The sequence below is a fragment of the Vanacampus margaritifer genome, chromosome 17 (genome assembly GCF_051991255.1).
Source record: "Vanacampus margaritifer isolate UIUO_Vmar chromosome 17, RoL_Vmar_1.0, whole genome shotgun sequence".
Lineage (NCBI taxonomy): Eukaryota > Metazoa > Chordata > Actinopteri > Syngnathiformes > Syngnathidae > Vanacampus > Vanacampus margaritifer.
The window spans coordinates 13,480,058-13,496,301 of record NC_135448.1 but is presented as its reverse complement, the minus strand read 5'-3'; the positions used below and the strand labels follow the sequence as shown (position 1 = coordinate 13,496,301).

The 16,244-nt window shown below is 41.9% G+C and overlaps 1 protein-coding gene across 4 annotated transcripts in view; it reads right to left on the bottom strand.

Annotated features, from left to right (window-relative positions):
* Window positions 1-403: 403 nt before the first annotated feature.
* The window catches only part of sync (syncoilin, intermediate filament protein), a 33,146-nt gene continuing 17,305 nt past the window's right edge, over window positions 404-16,244 (bottom strand). The window contains exons 4-10 of one of the 4 annotated variants that reach the window (XM_077548422.1): window positions 15,744-15,894; window positions 9,408-9,684; window positions 2,438-3,556; window positions 1,127-1,338; window positions 853-1,060; window positions 670-794; window positions 404-608 (exon numbers count right to left, since the gene is read on the bottom strand). In XM_077548422.1, coding sequence (XP_077404548.1) covers window positions 566-608; window positions 670-794; window positions 853-1,060; window positions 1,127-1,338; window positions 2,438-3,556; window positions 9,408-9,684; window positions 15,744-15,772 — 2,013 coding nt within the window. In that variant the 5' untranslated portion in view covers window positions 15,773-15,894 and the 3' untranslated portion in view covers window positions 404-565. Of the gene's footprint in view, window positions 609-669; window positions 795-852; window positions 1,061-1,126; window positions 1,339-1,589; window positions 2,333-2,437; window positions 4,516-4,782; window positions 4,860-9,407; window positions 9,685-15,743; window positions 15,895-16,244 lie in introns of those variants that run through there. The other 3 variants (XM_077548424.1, XM_077548425.1, XM_077548423.1) reach the window with 3 other exon arrangements.

Below are 16,244 nucleotides of genomic sequence, written 5' to 3'. Positions count from 1 at the left end.
GTGTCTTACTCAACTTGAACGCATCAGCAGTTGAGACAGTGATTTTATTTAGCCTTTTTGTTTTCAAAATGATGCTATTCCTTCATTATTTATATAAAATATGTAAATTTATTGTTGAAGTTAAAATAAATTTAAAAAATGCTAAACTTTAGGGAGTTTTGAATACAATGTAGTAAAGTCATGTATTGTGTCACACAGTAACAGTAACACAGCCATTCATTTTCTGCAGGGCTGACTTTGGGTGTGAAGTACATCCTGGACTGGTCGCCAGCCATTCAATACATTTTTGGGGAGGAAGCTGGAATACCAGGCGAAAGAAAATCCAGCGACGCACGGGAAGAACATGCAAATTCCACACAGGAGGGGCCTGAGCCTAGATTTGTACCCACAACTGCACCAAACATCCAAAACGACCAGTATCGTTTATTTAGCAGTCAAAAGACGCATGAAAACGGCGTGTTTTTATACAAAAGAACATTTCTACCTTTATAAACAATGCAAAAACATGTGTAAAGTGCATTCTATATTATTCTATGTATCAAAAAGAGTCATTTAGAGCCGTAAATTATGTTTCCTCTTCTGTTTCCTGATAGTCCCCAGTAGCTGACCTATTGGAAAAAGTCATGTTAGTCAAAGTCCAAATCCAAAATCCAACACCATCTATCTCACCGATAAAGGAGGACTTGTTTGGCAAGGCAGTCTCGCAACTCTGCTGCCTCTTTGTTTTTTCTTTTCTGTAAGGTCAACTCCATCTTCAACTCTCGGCTGCTCCGCTCCAGACAACGGATGCTTTCCTAAAATGGTGAAAATGTACTTGCTTTGTTGCATATGTTCCTCAGCATCTCACGTTACCTCGTACTGCCCGGCGTCCTCTCTCCTCTGTATGTGAACCAGTTTGAGTTTCTCCTCCAAGCGAGCCCTCTGCAGCACCTGCGTTTGCAACTTCTCCCGCAAGGGTCCGAGCTGGGCCTTGAGCTCACGGGTGTGCTCTTTAGCTTTTATAGAAGCGCCCGTTGTTGTCTCCTTCCTCTTCTGAAGGGCCAGCAAGACGGGTTCATACCTGCAAGGACGAGATCAGGGATTGAGGAAATAAGTCTGCTGAGAATTGGTGAGCGAAATCCAGTACCTGTCCTCAAGTGCTTTTAGGCTGTCTTGCAGGTACTGCTTGATGTCCCCGCAGGAGTTCCTCTTGGACAGCTCCTCCTGCGCCGTGCTGTTGGTCTGGCTAGCTCTGCAAACACAAAGTTCCGCTCGAAGGTCCTGGAGATGTTGCTTGTGGGCCGACCTGAGCTGCGAGCCCTCCTCGGTCATTTGCAGGAGCAAGGTCTGTAGGTTCTCCTGGAGTATGGAATGAAGGGAAGGGACATTGGGGACATAGGTCAAGAATCTTAGGGCTATTCGGCTTTGGGGTCACTTGGAACGAATGGAAGGGACATTGGGGACATATGTATTCGGCTTTTGGCTCACTTGGAACGAATGGAAGGGACATTGGGGACATAGGTCAAGAATCTTAGGGCAATTCGGCTTTTGGGTCACTTGGAATGAAGGGAAGGGACATTGGGGACATACGTCAAGAATCTTAGGGCTATTCGGCTTTTGGCTCACTTGGAACGAATGGAAGGGACATTGGGGACATATGTATTCGGCTTTTGGCTCACTTGGAATGAAGGGAAGGGACATTGGGGACATAAGTCAAGAATATTTGGGCTATTCGGCTTTTGGGTCACTTGGAACGAAAGGAAAGGACATTGGGGACATAGGTCAAGAATCTTAGGGCTATTCAGCTTTGGGCTCACTTAAAACGAATGGAAGGGACATTGGGGACATATGTATTCGGCTTTTGGCTCACTTGGAACGAATAGAAGGGACATTAGGGACATAGGTCAAGAATCTTAAGGCTATTCGGTTTTTGGGTCACTTGGAATGAAGGGAAGGGACATTGGGGACATACGTCAAGAATCTTAGGGCTATTCGGCTTTGGGGTCACTTGGAACGAAAGGAAAGGACATTGGGGACATAAGTCAAGAATCTTTGGGCTATTCAGCTTTGGGGTCACTTGGAACGAAAGGAAAGAACATTGGGGACATATGTCAAGAATCTTTGGGCTATTCGGCTTTTGGGACACTTGGAACGAAGGGAAAGGACATTGGGGACATAGGTCAAGAATTTTAGGGCTATTCAACTTTGGGGTCTCTTGGAACGAGTGGAAGTGACATTGGGGACATAGGTCAAGAATCTTAGGGCTATTCGGCTTTGGGGTCACTTGGAACAAATGGAAAAGACATTGAGGACATAGGCCAATAATCTTAGGGCTATTCGGCTTCTGGGTCACCTGGAATGAAGGGAAGGGACATTGGGGACATATGTCAAGAATCTTAGGGCTATTCGGCTTTTGGGTCACTTGAAAGCAGAATATCCCAAACTTTTTGTGTCCTACCTCCTCTGTCTTCTTGAGATCCATCTCATGACGTCGCTTGTTGATGGCCGCCTGGACGTGCGCGCTCTCCCTGGCCTCGGCGAACAGTTGTCTCTTCAGCTTGCGCATCTGGTCGCGCAACTCCTGCTTCTCCATTTCCGCCTTCCACACGCGCCGTTCCTCTTCGGCCACTTGCGACCTGAGGAGCTGCACCTCCCTCTTCCTTTCCTCTCTCCGGTCTTCCTCCTCCTTTCTCAGAACCGTCATCAACTCTCTTACTTTGCTTGAGACGTTGGCGTCTTCTTCTTCTTCTTGGGCTTCCTGCCGCCTCAGCTCCAGCACCTCTGCCAGTAAGTCCTTCCTCTTCCTCTCTAAGCACTGCAGCTCCGCAATGCAATCCTCCATCTGAGACTTGAGCGTCTCGAATCCATGAACTCCAAAACTCATTTCCATCTCCAAGGATTCTGTTGGAAATTCTGTGGTATTGACATCATCCATTTCGGAAGTCCAACCGACTGCCATTGATGGCTTGGAGTACTCGTGAGCATCCAATTCAGAACTGTTCATTGAGAAATGATGACCCAAATCCTCTGTAGAGGTTTTACACTCCTGGTTATCAACTCTCAGGTTTCCCGCCGTCTGATCCTTGACATGCACATAATCATGATCTGCCTCCTCCATGCAGTTCTCCAACACGGCCAGCATCCCCATCAGGTGACCTTCGAACCGCACCATGGTGTCGCTCAGTTTGTTACCCGCCGAAGTGATCGGCATGTCTTCTCGGAACTCGTGGCTAACAAACTCTTCCGTCCTCTCCACGGCGTTCCCGGCACTCGTGGAAAAATACGGCGATGTTTCCTTTTCACCGAGCATCTCTTCCGGGTCCGACTCGAGCGGGATCGCGGCGCGATCCTCGCAACTCTTGAGTAAGTCGTCCATTTCCTGCAAGTATGGTCCAATTAAAGACGAATGACTCGTGCGCGTCCTTGTAAAAGCGAGGGTGGACCAGTTGCTCTCGGGATCCCCGTACTCTTCTCGGATGAAGAGGGGTTCGAAATCAGATGACGGGTCGTTATCGTTCTCCATGGCGAGGCTCTCGTACTTGTAACCGCTGTTTGTGTCTACTTCACGATCCATCCCCTGATGAAAGGAAAAATAAATGACAGACTCAAAAACACATGATGAGTAGTTTTTGTTTACAGGGTTTACTCATTTCAGTTTTCTCGTTAGCAGTTAAAATGGATTCTCGGACTCGTTTTGGTCTGGACATGCATTGACTTGGTTGCTAACATCGGGTTGATGTTAGTGGGTTTGACAGTGTTGAGAGTCTTCTGCCCAGATTTAGTCATAACTGTTTTAATTTCCTCAGTAGAGCTTGGTGAGTGTATTGAATGAGGTCTGAGGAGTGTGCCAGTGTCTGGGGTTGAAGTCAATGTGTATTGGATGATATGCTGTAAAAGTGTAAAAAGTCTTATCTACTTCCGGCTGTCGTCATGTGTATTGAACTCAGGGCTGGGGGCTGTTTCAAGATAGTATAAGAATGCTGTGAGTCCGCTGTAACTACACACTTGCGAGAGGAACTGCAGCCATTTGTCTGTAAACTTGCTTGTGTCCGGAATATTCTGTAAAATAAATCCTTCGAAGGACCTGTTCACCGATCTCCAGTCTGTATTCAGAGAATCAACATTGTCTCTACCCGAACAACAACGAACACGCGGAAGACAAAGAGAGTCTTCTAACAACAGCAAAATAATTGTCTTTGTCATTTACTGTAAGTCTCCTTACCTTGCTAGCTAATCGCTACTTTTGTTTTGTTTCAAAGAATGCTATATTCAACCAGATCCAAATGATCTTTTGTCAAAACCGCAATGTTTTCAGTTGACAGCAAAAAATAGAGGAATTGGCTACTTTTGGAGGAAACCATAAAGAAACTGTTTACAGGTTGCTACTTGAGGAGCTAACAGCGACTAATTGCTACATTAGCAATACAGCTGTCCACATGTGCTAATCCACTAGCGATGATGACGGGTCCGTACGTCAGCTCTGAGTATGTGGAGCAGGGCACAGGAGTGTTCCAGCCGGGGTTATTCCGACGACAGCTGAAAAAACAGACGCTCGTTTCAAACCAGTGGCACAAGACCACACTGAGGAGCGTCATATTGGATTGCCCATGTAAAGACACAAACAGCGACTTTATGTCCTCTTCTTTGGCGGCAGTCAGCTGAATACGAGTTATAGGCACAATCATCTTTAACCTCCTGCAGCTTTTGACGCTACGGTTTACATTTCATGTTTTGTTAAAAGTTGATAACTTCTTCCGGCTGCTCCGTTCCAAAATCAACTGCAAGGTATCAATCGGCACTTACTTGTTATTGAACGTTCCCCTGCCTGCGGATGAATCCAGTTGCAGTTCAAATGACAAAGCAGAATGAGAGGGTGTAATGTGTGGGAGAGGGTATAAAGCTCCCGAGCCCCCCCCCCCCCCCCCCTCCCTCCACGTGTGACCATGACTACCTCAAATCTGTTTAGGTGTATTAATAAACACAAGAAGCTGGGCGAGAAAGAAGAGCCGATTCATCTGCCCGGAAACAAGAGCCCGTTGATCTGAAACAACATAAAACATACATAAGTTTTTTTTTTGGGGGGGGGTACTCGGGCAAAAAAGTTTCATAACGACTATTCTCAAAGCTTTACAATGAGAAATTCCCACGGGTGATGTTTATGTGTGTGCATGTTGATGGCTGATGACGGCGCTCTCAGGCTTCAGCATTCCAGCCATGCCTCCTCATTATCGAGCGGTCTTTAAATAACTTCCCCATGTGCGTTTGTGGCTGCTTCCCATCGGGAGGATCCGTTTCCCCTCAACTTGTGACCCCTACAATAAAACAAGAGGGCAGGCGGGTGCTCTCCTTCCACTCCAGAGGAACGTAGCGACGATGAGTTGCAGATTCAAGTGGAAATACGGTAGTAGGTAGTAGTTACCTACCTACTTGGTAACCTTGTAAAACAGGTGAGAATTTTTTGGAAGTACATCTTTGAACACTTAAATCAATCAAATCGGATTTATGTAATACATACCAGGAGCCTCACCGCATTTTTAATGCGTTGTCATTTAGAGGTTGCTTTCTAATTGCGTCCACTAGATGGCAATACAGGGCACCATCTTTATTACACATGCTGCTACTACACGAGATGAAAGTACACGCAGTTAACCTTCAAATCAGTCAAACTGACCACATTTTGATTTCAGGCTTCTTCTTTTTTTTAACTATTTGTTTTTTAGAGTCTGTGATTGTGTACTCTGAAATGTGCTCCTGCTCATTAATGAACACAATGAGGACAAGAAGTATCAAAAATTAATGGATAGTTATTTGTCTTTATATGCCCTGTGATTGGCTGGTAAATCGCAGTTTTTTTTTTAAATATATATATTTTTTAACTTATCTTTTGTTATTGGTTGAGAAATTCCCCTGGTCAAACCAAGTATTACTTTGGCGCCCTCTTGTGGCTGGAGTCAATTGCACATGTAATGAGTTTACTTGAAACCTAATTTCGTTTTTCTACATTTTCTTCAAGTATCCACAATATTTGCAAGTCCTGTCATCCGGTTTCCATGGCAACAATGATGTCACGCGTGTTGTTCACCCTTCTCGGTGTGTTTTGGCAAGTCTGGATTTGGGAGATTGTAGTTGACATGACATTATGTCCACGGATTAAAATGATCCAAAACACTGATAAAATCTGTTGGATCGAGGTGGGGCCAACTGTGTGAAACTCAGGCGTCATTTTTTTTTTCTGAGGAGGGAGGATTTGAGAGCGTGTGACCAGGGGGGTTTTGGTTGAGAACTGAATGTCCTACTGAGAACAAAACAGACTTTTTGTTCTGCATCTGCAAACGAAACACATCAATATGCCTGATTTCATCACACCATAATTAACTTTTTTTTCCCCCTCTTAATTTTTCTTCAATCGTGCTGTTTTGATAACAACCTAAAAGAGGCGTCGGCGAGTTTCCAGGGCGTCACCGGTGACGTCAACGCCTGGTTTTAAACGACCCCCCCCCCCCCCCACCCCAGCGGACGGACGGAAAACAGATGCGGCGATCCTTCGCAGACAGAGGGACAAAAGAGAGAAAGACAAGAGCGGGTATGGAAAGCTGCAGCCTGTTTTGGTCCCATCATTCGGCCGCAAAACCACCACACCCTCCCAGGAATTCCTGCAGCAAAAATATTTCATGTCATGTGTTTTTAAGGGTGAAGTTAAAATAGTTTGCTCATCTGAAAGTCCCTGATAAGGAGGGGGGGGGGGTGTCATTAAACACAATTGACAACAAGGGGTGGATTTAGAACTCGTAAAGATAACCCAGATGAGAGATTCAAACCCAGATCCCCTTTACTGTGAGGCAGATGTGTCCGCCACAAGCCACTGTAGTGACCTGTTGTTCTGAAGTACATAAATTTCTTCTTTTTTTTTTTTTAATCGTCTGAAATGGATCTTTCTGAGTCAGAAATAAATAAATAAAAAGTACAGAGAGAATATACAAGCGCCACAAAAAGGAAATCTTAAACTGAGATTCGAACCCTGAACTACAGAAAAGAGAGGCAGACCTATCAACAACTAGACCAACGGTGTCAAACATACGGCCCACGGTCCAAAAGCGGCCCGCCAGGGGGCCAATCTGTCCCTACAAAATGCCTTTTTCCACTCAAATTAACTGTTGTTGCTAATTGTATCCACCGGAGGGCGCCCTGACGATCACTTAAACAGCATTCTGAAAGGTATTGAATTTTTTTTTTTAAATTAAAATTATAAAAGAAAATGACCATTATGTTTTATATTATAACATTTATAAATGCTATTTTTTTCCCCCCCCACATTGATCCACTTTTCACCCTCATCCGTGACTGACAGTGAACTTCTTGGGTCCTCCCCCGTCCCGTCCCCTGTTGCCCTGGTGAGTCTTGGTCCACATGCAAACCAGATGAGCAAGCCCCGCTGCTTACACCCGCACCCCACCCCACCCACCGCCCGCCCAGCTGCAAGAAGTGACGCTCACTTGTCTCCACTCCCAGATGTTGTGAGTGTGTGTACAGTAACTACATAGTGACACAAACGGACGCTCGCCGCCGCTCTGTGGTGATATTTCATGAGATCCTTCATCACGCCTGGTGTGAAGTCACCTGATTCCAAAGAGACTAAAAGTAAGTCTTTTTTTTTTTTAAGTGTCCAGGAGTGGAAGGAGAGGCTGGGTTGGTGTAGATCGCAGCTCTGTGAGATGTGGGAGGAGGACAGGGAGGGGCTGAGTGCTCAGAGAGCATGATGGAACACACACACACACACACACACACACACATTACACACACTTAACTCCACAAGGCTGAAACACAAGGGCGAAAAAGCTGCAGAGTGGACCTTTGCAAGTAAGTTTGAGTGACTCATTTGCTTTTAGTTAACGGTATAGTCGTACTATAGGTACGCCATGCATATACTTTGTGTTTAATGCAGTAAACATGTGGTGGAATACTCCTTCACGGGGTTTCTCCAAATAAACAAAAATGGAAGACAGATGGTAAACAACAGTGGAAGTCAAAATTTGGAGTTCAAACGTTATTTCCTGAACAAACAATTCAAACTAACATGTACAATAATGCTAGTTTTTTTTTTTTTTTTTTTATAAGTGTCATGCCTCCATGGAAGAGTACCCGCGACACTAACCACAGAACTGGAACCGTAATTTATTGTGGCGTAGTTAAGGAAATGAAAGGGAAGGAAAATAGCTTTGCCATATATTAGCAGTCCGTTTAGCTTCATGCTAACACACAATGCAAAACGTCATAGACGGGCTAAAAAATGTAAGCAGCATTCTTGGTTATTATAACCAAAGTATATTTGGACACTAACAGTGGAGCAACATATGTAGACAGATAACAATGGCCGATCATTTTAGGGTATTTTGATGTTACTAAATCCGAAAATGACATTTTTTTCCCCTTAAGTATCTTAACTTTTTGAGATATTCCGTATTTGTCTTTTCAATAATTCTTTAGATGGCAATTGTTATCACAAGGAGCCTTCTATAAGCAAATCATGATTCATGCAAAAATCAAGCAATTTTTTTTTCCTTTTATGTTTTGGAGAACATTGTGAATTTTAGGCAATATTATCAGTAAATAAACTTTTTTTTTTTTTTTTTTTACATTCAATTGTGTTCAGGCTGGCCCTGGCATTTTGACCCGGCCCGGCCCAACTCTTGCCTAACATGTAGTTCTGCCACTGATGTTTATTGATGATTTTGCTATCTATATTCGAAGTGGATTAATGGACTGGTCCCTCTTAATTGTGGTCCTGTCTCTTGGGTTAAAATGTCAAAAGAGGCCGGCCCACCGGGCATCTGCCCTGCATGCCAGATGGCCAGTCCAGCCCTGCTTCAGACCAAATTTAACACACACAAAAAAACGAATCATTATTGGTTTGGCGCCATCTGGTGGCATCATAGTGCCAAGGAAAAAATTTAAAGTGAGTCGAGGAGCTTAATTTAGACAAAAGTAGTCATTTGACGCCACCTTGTGGTGTATAAATAGGGAATTACAAACCCTTTTTTGTAGGGGAGTCTTGCTATTAGCGTCACTTTTGTTTTATATACTTGTATGAAGTTAGTCATGTTAAAACAATACTTCAAATATTGCCTTGCAAGGTTATACGATGGAGACAAGACAGGCAAAAGTGACGTTTTTGAAGTTGGAACAACTTGGACGTCAATCGGGTGTCGCAACTCCACTTTGGATGTCCCACAGTAAAATCTGGGTTTTGTTTTAGTCAACTCATCTAATTCTTTCGCAACGTTGTCATATTTTCCTCCCCCCCAACCCCCCCCCCCCTCCTCCTCTTGTTCTCATCCTGCTGATCTCATTGTTGTCCCGGGTGGTGACAAAGTCCAAGGAGGACAAGCGTGTCCAACTTCCGCAAACATTTGGATATTAAACCGACTCACCCGGCTTGTTGAGAGAGCTCGCCGGGCCCGACCTCCGTCCGGTCCGCCATGTCCCGGAGGAGGTCGACGGGTGACCTGGTTCCCTGGGACGTGAGCGACATCGTCGGCCGCGAGGCGAAGGCTCAACGCGGACACAGGAAGCCGGGAAGCTCCTTGGGACAGGCCATCAGCTGGTTGAGGAGCAGCCAGAAGAGGAAGAAGACCAAGAAGACCAAGAAGAGCGCCGATAACGGAGGGAGGCAGCTGCTCGTGGCTGACGGACTTCAGAACCAGGACGCTGCAAAAGGTGAGAGACACTTTTTTTTTTTTTTTTAAATGGGACAAAAGTATAATTTTCTATATTGGCAGGAATTTTGGAGCATTTCGACTCATCTTTCAGCCGTAGGGTTGGCTTCACCAAAAACATAATTTTTGGATCAAAAAGCGGAAGGAAAAAATGTGCTTTTTGTGACCCCTCCCTCCCCCAAAAAAAGGGATTTTAATGTGAATTGCAAACAATTTATTTATAGATACATACAAAAGCGTTGACTGTCTGCCGCTTTTATTCCCTCCAAGAACTCTACGCGCCATCTACAGGAATCTGTTAGTCATTACAGATGTTTACAAATTTAAAGGTCATAGACAAGCTAGGCAAAAAAGGTTGGATTTCAGTTGACCAATATAAATATCCACGCAAATGAGTCCTACAAGAATTAATTATTATTATTTTAGAGAATTAAAACAATTTACATAAACATTTAGATGGCTGGGTGAATTTTGGACTGTAAAAAAAAGAAGAAAAAAACGTTTGACCTCACAAATGCTCTTCTCGATTAAAATAGACAACACACAGTGTCCCAATACTTTTGCAAACGTCCGTGACCTCGCGACCACGATTTGCTCGCATGTCGACGGACGCTGATCTCTAAATCCACCCCCCCCCCCATTTTTTCCCCCCCCTCCCCGTTTGCTGATGCGTTTCGCTTGTTCGGCAGCTCGGAGATTACGGGCCGGCCGTCGTCCTTTCCTGTTTTTGTTCCACCTCAAAAGCTGCCACTCTCACTTGTGCCGCTTGACTCTCTGTAGGAAGCGCTGGAAACTTTTCAAATCCTCACCGTGCCTAAATTGGCGGCGGTTTTTGCAACGTGCGTGGGTGGTCATCAACAGGGGCTACTTTTAGAGCAACTTCAGAGGATGTGGGAACCGAATTACTCGCACAAAAACATGACATTGTAATTGTAATACTCAAATACGCAAGATGTTACGTTTAGATTGAAGGCATTCAATAAGACGGATAACAGTAAAAAATAAAAAAATAAAAAATAGTGGATGGGTGGTTCCCTTCTTACTCAAGTGCCTAATCAAACTGTCCAAATTGCAGATGCGAAATAAGGAAATGTAAGAGGTGTTAATGGTTGACCGAAAATCACAGTTGAGTACGTTTCCTTTGTTTTCCGTTCACACAAAGTGCTCGTGGAAAGAGCAACGGATTTCATGACAACACAAATATTTCATAACATATAGTCCTTTTTTTTTTTTCATTTTTGGGAAGTGCATCATTAAGAAAGTCCAACATTAGTGAATGCATTTTCGTGGGGGAGAAATCTTATTTTTTTCTACCTCTTATATAAATATACTTTAAAAATAAATAAATAAATACAGTAAAAAAAATGTATATATATTCCTACCCATTTTAAATCAACTTTTAAATAAGAAAAAAAATCAGCAATAAACAAATAAATATTTTGAATACCTTTTTCTAATCATTTTTATTTAACATGATAAAGTGTATAAGTGGATATTGTCTCCTTTTATAAAAATACAATAAAATGAAAAATAAAATAAAAATACACAAAAATAAGGAAAGTTTATATACCAGTATATATTTTTAATTCGATTTAAAAACTATTATTATTTTTTCTTTTTTTTTCTTTCTTTTTTTAACATAAAACATTGATGCAGTACATAAAAATACAATAAAATGAAAAATAAAATAAAAATACACAAAAATAAGGAAAGTTTATATACCGGTATATATTTTTAATTCGATTTAAAAACTATTATTATTTTTTCTTTTTTTTTTCTTTCTTTTTTTAACATAAAACATCGATGCAGTACATAAATAACCGAGAGGTTTTCTTTAGCACACTGTAGACAATTATTTGCCCTTTTGTTGAAATGAAAACAAAACAGCCCAAAATGTTCCTGCAAATCGTCTTAATTAGATTATTTTTTATCTTTTGTTTATATTAACGAGATTTCAACATATACAAACAGCAGTGTAACAAAACCCAATTTCAATTTGAAAATCAGTTTTGACCTAAAAAATAAAAAAGTCTCAATATCACCTGAATTGGTCAAACAAACAATCTAAAAGTTACAAATCGGTTTGATGTTGCTGTACATTATTATTATTGCTTTACATGCGTTTACATATTGTGAATATGTTTTTTTTTTATCATTCACCACTAGTCAGACTTTCCTTTACCCTGTCACATGAAAATAATAATAATAATAATAATAAATATATATATATATATATATATATATATATATGCAATACTGACATGTTAATTCACATTGCAAAATGACGAGAAACTCATCAAATAAACCACAACAAAACTAAAGGTGCAACAAAAGTTGAATGGGGTCACAAAGAAACAACTAATGCTTTCCAGATCTTGCTTGCAGCCATATTGTTTTGCATCACGCACTCCTCCTTTAACGCAAAAAGCCTCGGAAAGAACCTTCTCCTTGTGCGCGTGGGCGTGTGTGTATCTAAGACGTACTTAGCAAAAAAACATGTCTTTGTGTTGGTGTCATTCCACTGACTCACTGTTGTCATCCTGGCACCGGCCGCTCGGACCCGCCATCCAAAGATCGGCACGACCTCGCTGGCTACAGTTGACACACATTCCTTTTGAGTTGGATTCCTAGCGGTTTGGTGCGAGAGTGTGAGTGTGTGTGTGTGCGTGCGCGCGCGCAGCAGGCAGGCAGGCAGGCTCGCCGCTTGGTTGCTGGAAGACGGACGGAGTTATGTGATGGAGACGGGAGATTAGAGCGCATCACAAAGGCGCATTCAGAACTTTGAGAGGATTCTTGGGGGGCAAGCTTTCAGTGGACTTTTTTTTTTTTTTTTTTTTTAATTAGAGCGCAAACCGACTCATTACTGCATTCCATGTAGCTATATTGTGGTTTTATACTTGTGGTTTTGTGTGTGGTCCAATACGTTTATAGTGTGTTTAAAACGTTTGGTTGAATACATTCAAATGTGTTCAAAACATTTGAGAGAAGTGAAACTATTTTTTAAAAATGCCTTTTTGATATTGTGCCAACATATATGACAATCATTTTCAATTTATTTTTCCAATATATGGGCGAGAAGCACTGGGAGACATTAAGAAAGAAATGGCAGAGAAGGTCCCAAACTAGCAATTGTCATTGTTGTTAATATACCCGTGAGTATTTGTTGTGTGCTCACTTTGGATGTGATGCTGCTCTATGCTAGCAGTTGTAACATACATGCTAATTTCCATTAGCCAATTAATTGTGGTTTGTATTATAGGTTAGCATTAAGCTAGCAGATTTTCATTAGTTGAAAATACAGTGCCTTGGAAAAAGTATTAGAACTTTTTGACCTTTTGCCACAAAGTATTAACTCATTAGGGGGTGAATATTTTCACATGTTCTACTTTTTACTCTTTTATTTACATTAAAAAGTACATTTTGTGAGAAAGTTCAAGGGGGCTAATACTTTCGCAAGGCGCCGTATATATATGGCTTGATGTTTAAATATTGAATTCTCTTTTGTGTCACATTAACATTTAAACCTTATTTGGAGAAATGCAAGCAAGTTTCCGTTACGTTTTTCTCAACGTGATGTTATATAAGAGTCAGCAACAACCCTAACCCTAACCCAAGCAAAAAAGGAATACTTGACAAACTGTTTGATTAGGTTTAAAGTGTGTTGAAAATGTGTGAGGGGTCAAACAAAGAGGGTATCAGAGGGTATTTGCGTGTGAGTGGCGTGATGCTGGGCTTTAGGCGGCGCCTGGCTAGAGCGCACTCATTACATCACCTGCACGCACGCACACACACACACAAGGAAGCTGCCCAGCGCAGCTCATCTGTCAAGTCTGAATGCTGAGGTCATTTGTGCACAAGCGCTTCCATTCGCCATCCGTGTGTGTGTGTGTGTGCGTGTAGCCATTGTTTATAACTTGTATGATGATGTGTGTGTTTATTGTGTCAAATGAAAAGGCCCTATACTGTATATCTGTGTTACAAATCATTTTTGGAGCCATAGCGTTAGGCCTCATCTTAGTTTGTTTGATGTGTTCTGGTGAAACTTTTAAAAACACAACTCGCCCTAAAACTGTCTAAAACACGCATTTCTAGTCTGTCCAAAAATAATGATATTTAACCAAGAATTAATTTGCAGGCTGTCAAATGCAATAAGGCCCAAAAAATTGTGACTGTTCTGGTTGGGTCATTGGGTTATTGTAATGTTGTCAGTTGTTATGCCGTTGATATGGTATTGTATTTGTCCTTTGTCATGATTGTGCTGTCAGTTACTATGCAGTTTCACTGATTCTGTATTTGTCCCTTCTGATGATCCCGTATTTGTCCCTTCTGATGATGTTGTCAGTCACTATGCAGTTGCTATTTTGCTATAGTACTGCATTTGTCCCTTGTTATGATGATGATGATGTCAGTTGTTGCAGTTTTTACAATCCTGTATTTGGCCTTTGTCATGATGATGCTGTCAGTTACAAGGCAGTGTCTACGATCCTGAATCTGTCCCTTTTGGTGATGTTGTCGGTCACTATGCGGTTTCTACCATCCTGTATTTGTCCATTGTGACGGTGATGCTGTCAGTCGCTATGCAGTTGATATGGTATTGTATTTGGCCTTTGTCATGATGATGCTGTTAGTCACTATGCAGTTTCTACGTTCCTGTATTTGTCCCTTTTGATTATGTTAACAGTCACTATGCAGTTTCTACTATCCTGTATTTGTCCCTTGTGATGATGTTGTCAGTCACTATGCAGTTGCTATGTTGCTATAATACTGTATTTGTCTCTTGTTATGATGATTATGTCAGTTGCTATACAGTTTTTACAATCCTGTATTTGGCCCATGTCATGATGATGTTGTCAGTTACTATGCAGTTTCTACGATCCCATATTTGTCCCTTGTGATGATATTGTCAGTCACTCTGCAGTTGCTATGTTGCTATAATACTGTATTTGTCCCTTGTTATGCTGATGATGTCAGTTGCTATGCAGTTTTTACAATCCTGTATTTGGCCCTTTGTCATGATGACACTGTCAGTTACTATGCAGTTTCTATGATCCCATATTTGTCCCTTGTGATGATATTGTCAGTCACTCTGCAGTTGCTATGTTGCTATAATACTGTATTTGTCCCTTGTTATGCTGATGATGTCAGTTGCTATGCAGTTTTTACAATCCTGTATTTGGCCCTTTGTCATGATGATGCTGTCAGTTACTAAGCAGTTTCTACGATCCTGTATTTGGCCCTTGTGATGATATTGTCAGTCACTATGAAGTTGCTATGGTCCTGCATTTGTCCCTTGTTATGACGATGATCTCAGTTGCTATGCAGTTTCTACGATCCTGTATTTGTCACTCTTATTTACTCTTATAGACCTTTATTCTGCCATATAGAATTGAGAAGAGCTGCAAAGTGACATTTTTGTCAGTATGTCAAAGGTTTCTTCTAAGCAAGCTGTCTTCCATGCGAGTTTTCTTGGTTAAAGATTCTTCGTCGAGGTTTCTTCATCAAGTTCTTTCTTCGATGGCATCTGCTCTCTGTGCTTACTTTGTATTTTGGGATAAAAGACTCTGTTTTGTAACTTCCGTGTCTGCTTTTGGGTCCAAACTCACGTGAAAATTTTAGCTGATCAGAAGCAAAAAAAAAACAAAATGGTGAAAGTGGAACTGATAGTGAGTTCAAACTATTGACTAGTAGTTAAAGTTGAAGTAAACAAAACAACTATAACTATAACATAGCCAAAATCTCGTGGACAGGAAAATGGTCTATTAACTGAACTTGCGGCGACAGCTCAAGTGCCTGCAGTTCAGTTGGCGTGTGCCAATTCATAATGTGAGATTAAAGAGCCGCCCAAAATAATTAAAGAGTCCAGCGTCTCATTATGAAAGTGTGATTTTTTTTTCTCTCTCTCTCTCTTTTCCCCAGCTGACTGCGGAGCTGCTTGAATGCACTTTGACAGGTTGGCGAGCAATTAAAAAGGAGCGTGAAAGTTTAATGCGAAACGCACACAAAAGCCTTTGTAAACACACGCACACACTTTGATGAAGGAGGTAATTTTACCTGGGTAAGCAGATACCGCCAGTCGTCATCCATCACGCTGGCGAGGTAAACGTCTCTCGGGCGACGGCTCCGTGAGGCGCTTGTTGCCGTGGCAGCCAACAATGCGGTCAATCTTATCTTCATGTAGTGGCCGGCTCGATTATTTACTCAACTGCAGAGAGGACAAACTGTTTACCATTCTTTCAACAAATAAATGACAATGAGTGGCGACATTACAGTAATGACGTAATTAATGAGCATGTAAAGGATTATAAATTCGTTTTTGTCAATTTTTTTTGCTTCAATACAATGGACTGTGTTGTATAAAAGTAGTACTCTGGCGCCATCTGGTGGCCTCTTGTTGAAGCGAGGGGAGGAGTTTCATTTAGTCAGGACATAGCCCTGTCTAATAGAAAAGTAGTGATTTGCCGCCATCTTGTGGCATCCTGCCTAATAGAAAAGTAGTGATTTGCCGCCATCTTGTGGCATCCTGCCTAATAGAAAAGTAGTGATTTGCCGCCA